This window comes from Rhincodon typus, chromosome 13 (genome assembly GCF_021869965.1).
Source record: "Rhincodon typus isolate 14 chromosome 13, sRhiTyp1.1, whole genome shotgun sequence".
NCBI classification, from domain to species: Eukaryota; Metazoa; Chordata; class Chondrichthyes; order Orectolobiformes; family Rhincodontidae; genus Rhincodon; species Rhincodon typus.
The window spans coordinates 68671920-68685836 of NC_063344.1; the positions used below are offsets into that span (position 1 = coordinate 68671920).

The following is a 13917-nucleotide window of genomic DNA, read 5'->3' on the forward strand; positions in this document are numbered from 1 at the left end:
CCAAACCTCTGCCACCCTTTGTGTGTAGATGTGCTTCCTAACATCTCTCCTGAATTGTCTAGCACTAATTTTTAAACTATAGCCCCTTGTTCTAGAATCTCAAACCAGTGGAAATAGTTTATCTACCCTGTCTTTTCCTGTTAACATCTTGAAGATTTTGATCAAATCACCCCCTTAACCTACTAAATTCTAGAGAAAACTGGCTTAATTTGTATAATCTGTCCTAATTCCTGAAGTCCAGGTATCATACTTGTAAACCTACTTTGTATTCCCTCCAAGGCTAATATGTCCTTCCTAAGGTGTGGTGCCCGTATATGTAGTCCAGTACTCAAAGTGGGGTCTGGCTAGAGTTTTGAATAGCTGCAACATAACTTCAGTATCCTTATACTTGAGTTGTCAAGATGTAAAGGTCAGCATCGCTTTAGCTTTCTTGATTTATTTGATGCCTGAACGTGGCATTTTAAAGATCTGTGCACTTGAAACCCTACATTTGTTTAGACATCAACTGTATGCAACTTTGTAGCATCTAGAAAGTACCCTGATCTATCTTTTTTGGCCCAAGATGGATTACCTCGCACTTGCTTATATTGAATTCTGTCTGTCGCACTTTTGCCCATTAACCTAGTTTATAAATAAGCCTTTGTAATTTTATGCCATCATCTACATTGTCTACAATACCAGCGAACTTTCCAAATCTCTCTCCAGCTTTCCGCTTTCTCCATTCAAAAAATATTCATCTCTATTTTATTCCTGCTAAAGTGCATACCATCACATTTTCCCACATTATATTCCATCTGCCAAGTTTTTGCCCACTCATTTAATCTGTCTATATCTGTGACTGTGTCTTTGTCACCTATTTTGTGTCTTGCACAAAATTGATTATAGTACATTCACTTCTATCATCCAAGTTATTTGTACATATTGTTGCCCCAGCATGATCCCTGAGGCACTCCCCTAGTCTGTTTTCCTGCCTGAAAATTCCCCCTTGTTCCAACTCTGTCTTCAATCAGTTAGCCAGTCTTCTTCATGCTAATATACAACTTCCAACAGCATGAGCTCTTATCTTATTAAGTAGCCTTATGTGAGGTACCTTACCAAACGCCTTTTGGAAATCCAAATATATCGCATTCACTAGCTCCCATTTATCTGTCCTGCTTTGTACCACCTCAAGGAATTCTAATAAATTTGTCAGGCATGATTTCCCATTTATGAAGCCATGCTGCCTCTACTTATTATATTGTGTATTTCTAAATGCTCTGCTATTATATCCTTTATAGCAAACTCTGACATTTTCCCAACAGAAAATATAACTATAGGCCACTAACAGTCCTCATTAACAACTATTCACCCTCCCAGCCTGATCGTTAGCAACTCCTTTGTCTGTCCAACCTTCTCTCTCTTTGGGTTGTACCCTATCGTTTACTCCCTATCCCACCCACCTCCCCATTTTCTGTATATAAACCGACATTTTCCCAGCCACTATCAGTTCTGAGGAAGGGTCACCGGACCCGAAATGTTAACTTTTTTTTTCCCTTCAGAGATGCTGCCAGACCTGCTGAGCTTTTCCAGCAACTTTGTTTTTGTTATAACTATAGGTCAGTTAGCTTAACCTCTTTTTCATCTCCTTTCCTTTTTCATTTTCCTTACATTGGCAGTTTTCTAATCAATGTGCATGGAACCTCCGAGTGGCAGTGTATGCAGCTTAGCAGGAACAGTGCTGTGAAGACTGCTGCAAAGTATTTGTTCAACCCTTTGGCCATATCCCGTCTTTCCCCATTACTATTCCCCAAGGGTTCACTTTGGCCTCTTTCTTTCTTTTCATGTATTCAAAGAAGCTCTTGTCTGTCTTGATATTATGTGCTAGTTTATCCTCCAAGCTTATTTTTCCCTTCTTTTGTTGTCTTCTGGTTTTTTTATAAACTTTCCTAATATCTAGTTTACCAATAATCCTTGGTTTTTTTTTTCAATTTGATGCTATCCTTAACTTTCCTAGTTGACCGTGGTTGGCTCACCACCATCCTCGAGTCCTCCTTTCTCATTGGGGTATATCTTGTGTGAGCTATGATCTATTTTCTCTGACATCTACCTCAATCTGTCTTTGCAATGAAACCCTTTCACCAGTCAATTCCAATTAGCTGTGCCCTCCTTCCTTTGTAATTACCCTTACTGAAGTTTAACACATTTGTTTCTTATCCAAGTTTCTCCCTCTCACACTGAATATCAATTTCTACCATATTATGGTCACTGTTCCTGAGGGGATATTTCTACCCTGAGACCAGTTAATAATCCTGCCTCATTACACAACGTGTACTGTGGGTCACTCATTTGCTGTGATCCACAAGTTATTGGATCCACAACATACTGTTTGTGGAAATGGTCCTGAATAAATACTGTGAATTCTTTCTCTTGCCTACCTCTGCTGATTTGATTTATTGTTGTCACATGTACCGAGGTACAGTGAAAAGTATTGTTTTGTGTAAAGCCACCCATGATTGATGTTCTGCCTTTTTTTAACATACCTTTGTTATGTCCCAATTTATTCTGTTGTACTGTTTTGCTAACGTTAGGGGGGCCTATAGACTCAACCTACCAGTGTTGTCTTCCTCATGTTATTTCTTGCCCCCACCCATATGGATTCTACTTCATCCGAACAAAGATGTCTCTTCCTATTATCATCCATCACGTACTAACAAGATTGGCCCATCACCCTTTCCTTTCTGTCCTTTGGAAAATTACCCCAAATGTCTGTGACAGCTCAGTGGGCTCGTGCAGGAAAACGCTTTTGAAATAGAGGACCAACCACAACCTCATTGATGGAGGAGGCTCAAAGGACTGAATGGCTGACTCCATTTTCTTATGGTCTTGTGAAGGCAGAGCAATATATTTCTCAGCCAGGATGGAGTAAGAAGGAATTTGAAGTTCACAGCTCAGTACTAACAGTTCAGAATTCCATGAGATCACAGCAGCCTCCAGATCTGTGCAAAAAGAGTTTAAAATGTTGCTGAATTGTCATTTCATTCTCATTATTTTTTTATTTTTAATTCATTTTTGGTTTGTTCCATGTTTTTCTTTTCATTTAGATTTGGCTTGAACCTGCAAAACTTATTGTGAAACAAGTGCGAAGTAAGTGTTACTGTCTTTGATTTTGTTTTGCATCTTCCCTCACCCCTGCTCCCCAAAACTATTGCCCTGTGCATTTTGACTTTGCTACTGCATTCTGTATTCTGACTTGAATGGCTGTGCTGATGAGGAAAATATATTTCAGCTAATGAAAGTGAAATCATCCCAGTTTGAACCTAGACTAGTTGCTATCCAGTCTGCAACGCTTCTGCCTCTTGTTTCTGATGGCGACCAGTTCAGTTTCTCCCAACATTGTGTGTGGTCTGTCTCCCTTGGAAAGGGAGAAACACAGACAGTGCAACTGTGAAAGGGTCAAGAGTGAAATACTGTGGGATTCTGCGTTTGGGATCTGCTTTATTCTGTGCAGTGAAACATCAGCAATTGTTCAGAGTCTGACAGCCTAATTGGTGAAGGAGGAAGTCAGGAGCAGTCTTGTGGTAGTTACACAAATCCCTGGATTCAGGGATTTAGCATTTTGTGTGCTGACTGAAGGACATTGTGTGGAGTGTTGTCTTGTGGCCTGTTTGTTAACTCCCTTGCAGCACCAGGATGCATGAGGGAAAAAAAAAAGCAAAATATCTCCTTCTAAAAGAAATTGAAGCATTCGGACTTTGCTTGAGGTTAAATCTGAGCATCGCTTGAGCAAATTGTACATAATTGCAACCTATATCAGCAATGAATTAATCACCCCTGAAAAATATAAATACACGCTAACCTGCTGAACTGAAAAGGTTGTTACAACCTTTTATATTTGGTGTGTATTGCTGTCTAAATATGCTAGAATGATTGTCCTAGTTCATCACCTCAATTTGCTTTCTCCATTACCAGTATCAGCGGTGGATCTATAATCACTAGTTTCTTCTGCATTTTATAATGCTACCACTGGATTCTGATATTGTGCATATTTCTCATGCCTCCTGTGTTAGCAATGACTTTACTGAGCTGCTAGAGAAGGGTAATTGTTTTGCAATTTTTGTGCCAGATTGGAAACAGTTGCTTTCTAATGGCTCAGTGCACTGACTATAGCTCGTTAGCCCTCGTAATAGGGCTCAAAGTGATTGGCGGTCCACATGCTCTTCACTTACAAGCTTCAACAGACTTGTATCTCTGCATCTCCTATGATCTTTCTGGCTGTACTGGTGAGAGAGAAATCAATGTTCCTTTTACAACTGACCAATTTTCGTGCAGCTAGTGAAAATGGCTGATGTTTAAATGAGAATGACATTTGTTCAACTGGGTCCTGCATAAGGGAGCTTTAAGCAGTTCCTCATGGAATTGGTCTCTAGCATTAATTTGTCATGTGGTGGTGGCCAGTTAGGAACACTGTGCCTGAGACATCGAGATGGTGGAGGTATGTAATGGAGAAGACCTCTCACTGGAATATTTGGAAGTGTTCTGACATTACAGCTGAGACACGTTGAGGGAAAGTAGAAGGGAGTTTTATCTGCATCCTGCTCCTCACCTGGCTATGCTTGGTACTGACGGTGAATGTCCAAAGTAGGCAGAGTTTTATTCTTCAGCACTAAAATCTCTTACTGTGTGCAGGAATATACAAATAAACTCTCAAAATTATTCATCTTAATGTGTGCATAGGGACGTGGACTCTGTCCTTAAATGCTCCTAGTGACATGACTTGGGTCAGGTCTTGCAGTGTGGGAGATGGCATGTCCCTCTGTTCCGTGAAGTAGCATTTTGAAGAGTCACCTTTGAACCCAAAGTAGATACAGCCCCAGCTGCAGCTCCTGAACGATCCCCAATTCTTACCTCGGATTTCAAGGTGCCAGATGGATTGACAGTTCTGTTTAGATAATAGCCTGATTTTAACCTGTCCCATGTTAGATCAGAAAGCGTAAACATTTCCTTCCATTTTGTTTTTGAGGAGTTGATTATTCTTGCATGAAATTAAATGAGACATAGGGATGTTTTATCACTTTTTTTGTTGGAATATTTTTTATTCTGGATTATTTTGGCTTTCAGATCTGAATCATGCACGTGAGTGAATCCAAACTGCACACCTTTTTCTGGCCTTGCACTGAGCTGGGAAAACAAACAACAAATTCTGATTGATAAATCATCTTTTGGGGGCAATATAATACTTGCATAAAATTCCATTTTTAATCTTCAGATGAACAGGGTCCCAGACAGCCCCAAACAAGATGTCTTGAGGACGGATTGAAATCTTGTGGTACTGTCAGTTTAATCTGAGATTTTGTTAAACTCGGCTGTATTGATGTATCAATACATCATTGATGTATCCTTTCATCAAATATGGCCTGAGACATTGATAACACAGAAAGCTGCTTAACCGTGGAACACTTTACAGTTAAATCCAATCCTGTCTCCACCTTACACAGATACCCTTTTTCTCAGATACAATGTAATCAATCATTGTGTGTGCGTATGTGTTGGTCTGCATATGTGTTAAAACTGTTTCATGAAACCACCAACCAACCCTGTTTTCACCAAGGATATGAACAATCATTACAACATTAATATTGGTGTAAACTGGGGCTTGATGCTCTTTACAGTGTAACTGAGTTTCAGAGTGATAAATTAGCAACATGTTAAATGAAAATGGAGCTGTAGTGTATGGAATCATGAGCATTTAATGCAGTCACCTTGAACTGAGTGTAGGTTCTCGTTGTGGCCCTGCCTTTACAAAAACAATGCTTTCATTTGAAGGGAAATTTAAACCTCAGTTTTTGACTGTCTCATTCTTTGCAGGACCAAAGAACACAGTGTTCAGGCTTTCAGTGAAGTTTTTCCCCCCTGATCCTGGCCAGCTGCAGGAGGAGTACACGAGGTAATGAGCTACACTGAATGTATTCATACTGGTGATTTCCACAGTACTTTGTGATGCAGTTACCTGCTCATCTTATTTTCAGCGTGCAAACTGAAGATTGCAATCACAAAACTTAAGCTCTTTCACATATGAAGTAGTATGTTCTCATTATAGCCTGTACTCCTAAATTCCACCCCTCCCACCAAACCCATCCCCAAATATATCATTTGAAGGCTGGCACATGACATTTAAATCAGATTGCTTTGTCCTTTTTCTTTCTTTATTTATCATCTACTCACAAAAACAGGAAGACTCGCTGGATTAGTTTTTGTTCAGCACGCACGCTATAGCTGATGAGAAAATCAAAATAGACAAATCCCACTCTGATTAATGTTGCTTCTAGCACATAGCTGTTTGACTTTTTATTGAGCCCATGTTTGTCTCTTTATACACTGGCAGCTGATCTTGTTCCATTCATGCGTGCACACCAGCAATTTACTGCTCCTTAGGACGCTCCCTGTTCGAGGGAAGTCTGTGGTATTAAGGGGAAACTGATGGCATGTCTATGGAATTCAGTTTCAGGAAAGAGGGGTGATGAATGAATGCTTTTCAGACTAGAAGATGGTTTGTATTGGAGGTCCCCATGGGTCAGTTCTGGGTTTCCTTTTGTATGAATGCCCTAAAATCTAGGGTAGGGAGAAGCTTTTTAAATGATATGCATCTCGACAAGTTAGTAGATTGTGATGATAGTGTAGATTTCGGGATGCCAGATGGGACGCCAGCATGGTGAAATGGGCAAGGCAAATCAAATGAAGCTCCGTTCAGAGATGTATCAGATGATGCATTTAAGTGGCCTGAACTGAGAAAACTGTAAGCTGTAGAATTTTAAAATGTGTTGATGGAAAGATAGCTGGGTAAGCTGATACAGTTAGTTAAAAAAAAAAGACCTGACAGATATAGAAATGTATATCATTATAGGACTTTATAGGTCAAAGGCCAGCTGTCCAGTGAAATTCATCAACATCTTCCGTCTCCTGCGTAACAAGATGTCAGTGATAGTCCTCATTACTGGTGATTTGACAGAATCCTTTGAGATCAAGTAAGGATGTGTGATCTCCCCACCCCTCCACCCACCCTTTCCTCCATCTTCATCGGCACCTTTCTTCACCTTGTCAAGAAAAAGCTTCTTGGTGGTGTGGACATTGGATGGAAATCTTTTCAACTTCAATTGGTTGAAATCCAAGAAGAAAACAACACTGACCTTGCTCATGGAACTTCAGTATGTGGATGACAATGTCATTACTCCTCTCTCAGAAGAAAATCTTCAAGCCTCGCTTAATGTCATCGCTGAAGCATACCGAAGAATTGGTCTCAACCTCAAGAAGACCAGCCCATCTTGGGTCAAGTTCCAATCCAACCCTCTGTTAAGGTCAAGGGAGAAATCGTCCCAGACATGGAACATTTCCCTGACCTGGGAAGCTATCTCTCATCTCAGGCTGACATCGAATTGGAGATCCAACATCGTATTCAATCTGAGTGCCACCTTCAAATGCCTAAGGATGAGAGATTTCGATGACCATGATACTTGTACTGATGATAAAATCCTTGTCTTCAAGGCAGTCGTTCTTCTGACTCTTCTCTATGGCTCTGAAACTTGGACTGCAGATTGACACCACCTCAAGGCCCTAGAGAAGTATCATCAATGTTGTTCGAGGTGGATTCTTTGCATCTGCTGGCATGGCTGAAATACTAACATCGGTGCCCTTGAAATTGCCAACGGCAACAGCATTGAGGTTACGATCATCCAAAACCAACTCCGCTGGGCTGGCCTCGTACTTAAGATGCCTGATTTCTGACCTGCTAAAGCAAAAGCCCAGCTCAAGAAAGGCACTCGAATCAGTGGAGGACAAGGAAGTGTTTCAAAGACTCTCTGAAGGCCTCTGTTAAGAAATGCAACATAAATATCAATGAATGGGAGACTCTTGATCAGAAGAAACTGACGTGGAGGAAGCTCATGTATGAAAGGACACAATTCTTTGACAACGCCTGTCAGCAAGAGATTGTATAGAAAAGGAACTGGGTAGAAGAATGTCAATGATCTCAAAGCCAAGGATCAGTTCCACCTCCCAGAAATACCTGCCAAATGTGTGGTTGGAGATGCGGCTCTAGAATGGGGCTTATCAACCACACAAAGATCCACAGAACCCGTGATCAGTGACGTGGGATTTCCAAGGTGGACAATCATACTTGTTAGCAAGTGATTGCTGATGGTGACGATATTAGGACTTTATAAATCACTGGTTAGGCTGTAGCTGGAGCATTGTGAACAGTTCTGAGCATGATCCTTCAGGAAAGATATTGAGCAGGTTTACCTGGATGATAACAGGGATGAGAGATCCCAGTTATGAGAAGAGGTTAGATAAATTAAGACTGTGCTTCTTAAAGCAGAGATGATTAAGAGTTGACCTAATATATGTTTCTAGGATAGATTTGATGAAGTGAATGGATGCAAAGTATTTTCGCTGGTGAGTGGGTGAATACCTAGGGATTATAGGTTAATGTCATCGGTAAAAGATCAAGAAGGGAGGGGAGACTGTACTTTCACGGGATTCTCCAGGACACACTACCTGAAACAGGATGGAGTTTTATTCTGTTATCTGAAAAAGGCAGGTTCTTGCGGATCACTAAGTTGTAGAGGTATGAAATGAACAAAAAAATGGGTGTAGGACACAGCTTTTTCAAAGACTCAGCACATGCATGATGTGCTGTTAATTTAAATGATAATCTGCTCCCAATCGATTGATCCCAAGTTGATTCTGAAGATCATAAGCAGCTATCAGTAAGAAGTGAGGAAACCCTATTTTCAGCCTCTCTACGTTGTCCTGACTGATTTCTGCAAAACCACATATTGGATATACTTCCTCAGGCTTTCTGGTGAAGTAGCTCCTGCCACCGAGACGGGCTGTTTATGTGCATGAGCCATGGCTGACGTGGTTGCTTGCTGTACCTGGTGCAGGATTTTCGTGTTGCGGTAGCACTAGTTAACTTGAAATGTGTGCCATTCAAAAGCCATTTTAAAATAATAATTTGCAAGAGACTCGAGTTTAATAAGCAAGTGGGCAGTAGTTCTGAAGGAAACAGACTTGTTGGTCACGCGAGGACTGCTGTGGTTTAAGGTGTCAGCTCACTTTCTCCAGGGCAGTCAGGCACAGGCAATAAAAGGTTGAACCTAGTTAGCATCTGCTGCATTTCATGAATGATTTTTAAAAAATGCCTGTTTTATGGTGAATTCCAATTGCATGAGAAGCCATTGATATATAGATCTCTTGCAGTGCAGTGACAGTGTACCTACCTCTTGGCTAGAAGACCTGCATTGAAATCCCACCTGCTCCGGAGGTTTGTCGCAACACACCTGAACAGGTTGATTTAGAAATATCAGTAATATGTTCATTTTTCTTTTCTAGATACCTGTTTGCGCTGCAGATTAAGAGGGACCTGGCGGAAAACAAAATCATGTGCAATGAAAATACGTCTGCTCTCCTTGTCTCTCACCTTTTGCAGTGTGAGTGTTGAAGACACTGCCACCTAGAGCTCATCAGTGAAATGTATACACAATGTATATGCAATAGAAGCACATTTGTCCAAGGGAGGTGCGCTGCCAGATGACACTGCAATTGTCTTTGGTGCAGATTGGAAATGATTAGTATCTAAACCCCAAACTGATTGTAGCTAATGAGCCCTTTGAACCTCATTCTAAAATACCATTTTGTAATAGCTGAGCACAGCAATCTTGTCAATTTGCTGGTTGTTTGTGAATTAGTGGAGGTTTTCAGTAACCAAATTTTTGTTGCAGTGTTTACATCATTAGAGAAGCCCATAGATCACCAAGGGAGGATAATTGAATGTTAAATAAAAGCTTGAAATTCTGGGAAAGCTCTTCAGAGTAGCTGTCAATTCTGTCGCATTTTGACAGAAGGGAGGAGGTAAAATTTGGTAGAATGAATGTTGGTGCTTTCAAAGGATCAAAAGAAGGAAGTGCTAAAGACCAAAAAAAACTCATTAGCATTGATATTGAGATATTAAAGATCAGAGACTAGGAATTCTGTGGTGAGTAACTCATCTGCTGACTCCCCGAAACCTGTCCACCATCAACAAGGCACAAGTTAGGAGTGTGGTGGAATACTCCCCACTTGCCTGGATGGGTGCAGCTCTAACAACACTCAAGTAGCTTGACAATATTCAGGACAAAGCAGCCCACTTGGCGCCACATCCACAAACATCTACCCTCTCCTCCACCAATGCTCAGTAGCAGCAGCGTGCCATCTGCCGGATGCGCTGGAGAAATTCACAAGACTCCTTAGCACCTTCTAAAACCATGATTATATACACCTAAAAGGACAAAGTTAGCAGATACAAGGGAACAACACCACCTACAAGTTCCCCTTCAAGCCACTCACCGTCCTGACTTAGAAATGTATCTCTGTTCCTTCAGTGTCACTGGGTCAAAATCCTGGAATTCCCTCCCTGAGGGCATTGTGGGTGTACCTGGACCAGATGGACTGCACATGTTCAAGAAGATGGTTCAAAAGTGGAGGGCTTTAGAGTGGAGTTCTAGAGTGTGGGATTAAGGCAGTTCAAAACTGCCATTACTGATGGAATGAATGGTGAAGACGAGTGATACTAAAGCAGCCAGTGTTTGAACAAAACTCAGATGAGGATGATTACTCTGAGAGTAGGTCAAGGCACAGATGAATTTGTGGATGATGTTGGAGATTTTGAAATTACACTCCGGGTTTAATCAATGTGGTTGGCAGTGGTTGAAATGATGGGGAAAATGTAAATAGTCTTTTAAAGACCATGTTATTGTCGAAGAAATGTATAAAACTGAGTTCCGAGGAGACAATGAGCCCAAGACTAAGTTTATTGATGAAGAAGCACTATGGGCTAAACCATTAAAAGCATGAAACAGCAACTGATTAGGCATAATAACAATTTGCATTTCTATAGCGACGAATGTACTGTAGTGAAGTGACATGAGGTACTTCCTAAGAGTGTGATGAAACAACAAACATCAAACGAAAGAAGGCAGTATTACAGTTAATGTCTAAATGTTTACCATTGAGATACATTTTAAAAAGGGTAGCGAGAGAGATGGAGAGCTTTAAGGGAATGAATTTGAAGCTGGCACTAGAGCAGCTGATGGTCTGACTATCATTAATGGGCTGAAGTAAGTACGAGAATAACTAGAAGCCAGAGTTGAAGCAGTGTGCTGTTCTTGGTGGTTTACATGGCTGGAGAAGATTGCAGAGATGGGTTTATGGTTCAAAGCCTGAAGGGATTTATACTCGATACTTTAACAAACAGTGGTGAGCCCGTATAAAACAATGAGTACAGGAGATGGGTGTATGGAAATTGTGGATTGACAGAATCGGTTGGATGACCTGAGGTTTGCAGAGGGTGCAAAATGGGAAATCAGTCAGTTGAGTATTTGAATCTGCAAGAAGTGAAATTGTGATTAGGGGTTTCAGCAGCAGATTAATTGAATTACAGAGAGACCAGCAATGCTAAAATGCCGGAAGTAAGGAGGGAAAGTGAACTTGATCAAGGAGCACAGAGCTTCTGAGCACTTTGTGTCTCCCTGAGACAATGGTGTCAAGGTGGGTTCTAGCAAATTTTCAATGGCATGGTTGAAAAGCAATGACTTTGGTCTTTAGAATGTTTAGAAGCTGTTGCCAAATCCCGTGCATAATGTTAGATAAGCAGTGGATAGAAACAGTGGCACTGTTGATGACGATAAATGGATGTCACCGTACGTGGGACTTCTGTATTGTGTCACTGAGAAATAGGAGGTAGCCAAGAATGGACTGTTGAGGGCCATGTGATGTGTGTGGTCGAGAAGAGAAACCTTTGCAGTTGGTTCTCCGGCTGTGCCTGGATGGACAAGATTGAGACCAGGCAAAGATAGCTTTCCATCGATGGAAGTGGAGGAGGCTGATGTGTTTGACCATGTCAAAGTTGAGAAGGAGGAGGAGGGGCTGTGCACGATGGTTATAAGAGGTGAGTATAATATTCAATCCTTTCCAATGGTGAGACAGGCTTAAACATGATGAGAGAATTTCAAATATAGAGTCTCAAAAGATGGGTGTGGATTTGGGAGTTGACTACACAACTGAGGACTTTGAAGAGGAAAGGGAGATTGTGATGGAGGGATGGTGTGTCAGGACAGAGAATTCAAGGGTGGCTTTTTGACAGTGGGTGATGGTTGATTTGAGAAAGGGGGACAGTATCTGAGGAGAAGGAAACCATTTACAATATCAACCAGTATAGGGTCTGGGAAAAGAAGTTGCATGGTCAGCAATTTAGTGGGAACAGGAGCAAAAGCCTAGGAGTGCCAACTTTGTTGAAAATGTATGAGATTTCTATTGCCTTAAACAATCTGCATAGCGGAGACTGAGATAAAGGGACAAAAGGGGCAATGTTTTCACGCAGAGGGTGGTGCATGTATGGAATTGAGCTGGCAGAGGAAGTGGTGGAGACTGGTACAATTACAACATTTAAAAGGCATCTGGATGGGTATATGAATAGGAAGAGCTTAGAGGGATATGGGCCCAACTGCTGGCAAATGGCACTAGATTAATTTAGGGTATCTGGTCAGCGTAGATGAGTTGGACTAAAGGGTCTGTTTCCGTGCTGTACATCTCTATGATTATATGGTGCCTGAAACATCAGCGCATAGGAGCTACAGGTTGGCAGTTTGGTCAATAAGCGAGGTTGTGTTAGAAAGTGGTAGAATGACTTTCATAGTCAAACCAATTTTAGCATTGCTGTCTCACGTTTGCTCCTGGTCTGGCAATATCTCCGTTTTAAAATCGTCAGACTTGTATTCAGTCCATCCATGGACTTGCGACTTCTTGGGTGTACCATTCCCTGTCTGAGTAAATCCCTTTCTGGTATAGAAGCTCCAAGATTTCTGAGCAGATCATATTGTAACTGTTTTCCAGAGGAGCTCCTACTTGATTCAACTCTGAACCCTTGTAAGTGTGATACTATGTAAAAACCCAAAAGAAGTGCAGATGCTGTAAATCAGGAACAAAAACAGAAATTGCTGGAAAAGCTCAGCAGGTCTGGTGGCGTCTGTGAAGAAAAAAAATCAGGGTTAATGTTATCAGTCCAGTGACCCTTCCTCAGATCCGTTCTGAGGAAGGGGCCACCAGACCCGAAATGTAAACTCTGATTTTTTCTTCACAGACGCTGCCACACCTGCTGAGCTTTTCCAACAACTTCTGTTTTTGTTCCTGATTTACAGCATCCGCAGTTCCTTCAATTTTTATTATGCATTCCCCTCCCCTCCCTTGTCACCCTTCCGCAGGGACTGTTCCTTTTGGGTCACCTCAGTCCATTTCATCTCCACTCCCAGCACTACCCCATGGCACCTTCTCATGCAATTGCAGAAGGCAAAACATTTAACTGTTTACCTCCTCCCTCCTTACCACCCAAGGCCCCAAACACACCTTACAGGTGAAGCAATGATTTCCCTCTACATTATTTAGTCTACTCTACTATATTTGCCGCTCACGATGTGGTCTCCTCTACGTTGAGAAGATGATACATAGACTGGGCAATTGCTTTATGAAATACCCGCACTCTGTCTGCAAAAAAGACCCTAAGCTTCCAGTTGTCTGCTATTTCAACACAACACTGTTCTCTGGCCAATGTCTCTGTCTTGGGCTTGCTGCAGTGGAACTCGGAGCATGCTGGAAGAACAACATCCCATTTTCTGCTTGGGGACTGAATATAGAGTTTGATAGTTTTATAGCCTGAGCACCTTCTTCCTTTACCCATCCATACACCCCAGGCCCTGGCGTGACATGGGCTGCTTTCAGCACAACTAACCCATTTCCACCTATTCGTGGTTCTCATTCTTTCTCCCTGGCTCACCATTATTCATCTTTTTATCTGCCCAACTCATGCTCTCTCTCTCTCTCTCTCTCTCTCTCTCTCTCTCTCTCTCTCTC

The 13917-nt window shown here is 41.6% G+C and overlaps 1 protein-coding gene across 5 annotated transcripts in view; it reads left to right on the top strand.

Annotated features, from left to right (window-relative positions):
* farp2 (FERM, RhoGEF and pleckstrin domain protein 2) overlaps window positions 1-13917 on the top strand; it is a 162678-nt gene that overhangs the window by 61650 nt on the left and 87111 nt on the right. For 4 of the 5 annotated variants that reach the window (XM_048604214.1, XM_048604215.1, XM_048604217.1 and 1 more), the window contains exons 4-6: window positions 3081-3123; window positions 5845-5923; window positions 9367-9464. In XM_048604214.1, coding sequence (XP_048460171.1) covers window positions 3081-3123; window positions 5845-5923; window positions 9367-9464 — 220 coding nt within the window. The remainder of the gene's footprint in view (window positions 1-3080; window positions 3124-5844; window positions 5924-9366; window positions 9465-13917) is intronic. The other variant, XM_048604218.1, reaches the window with a different exon arrangement.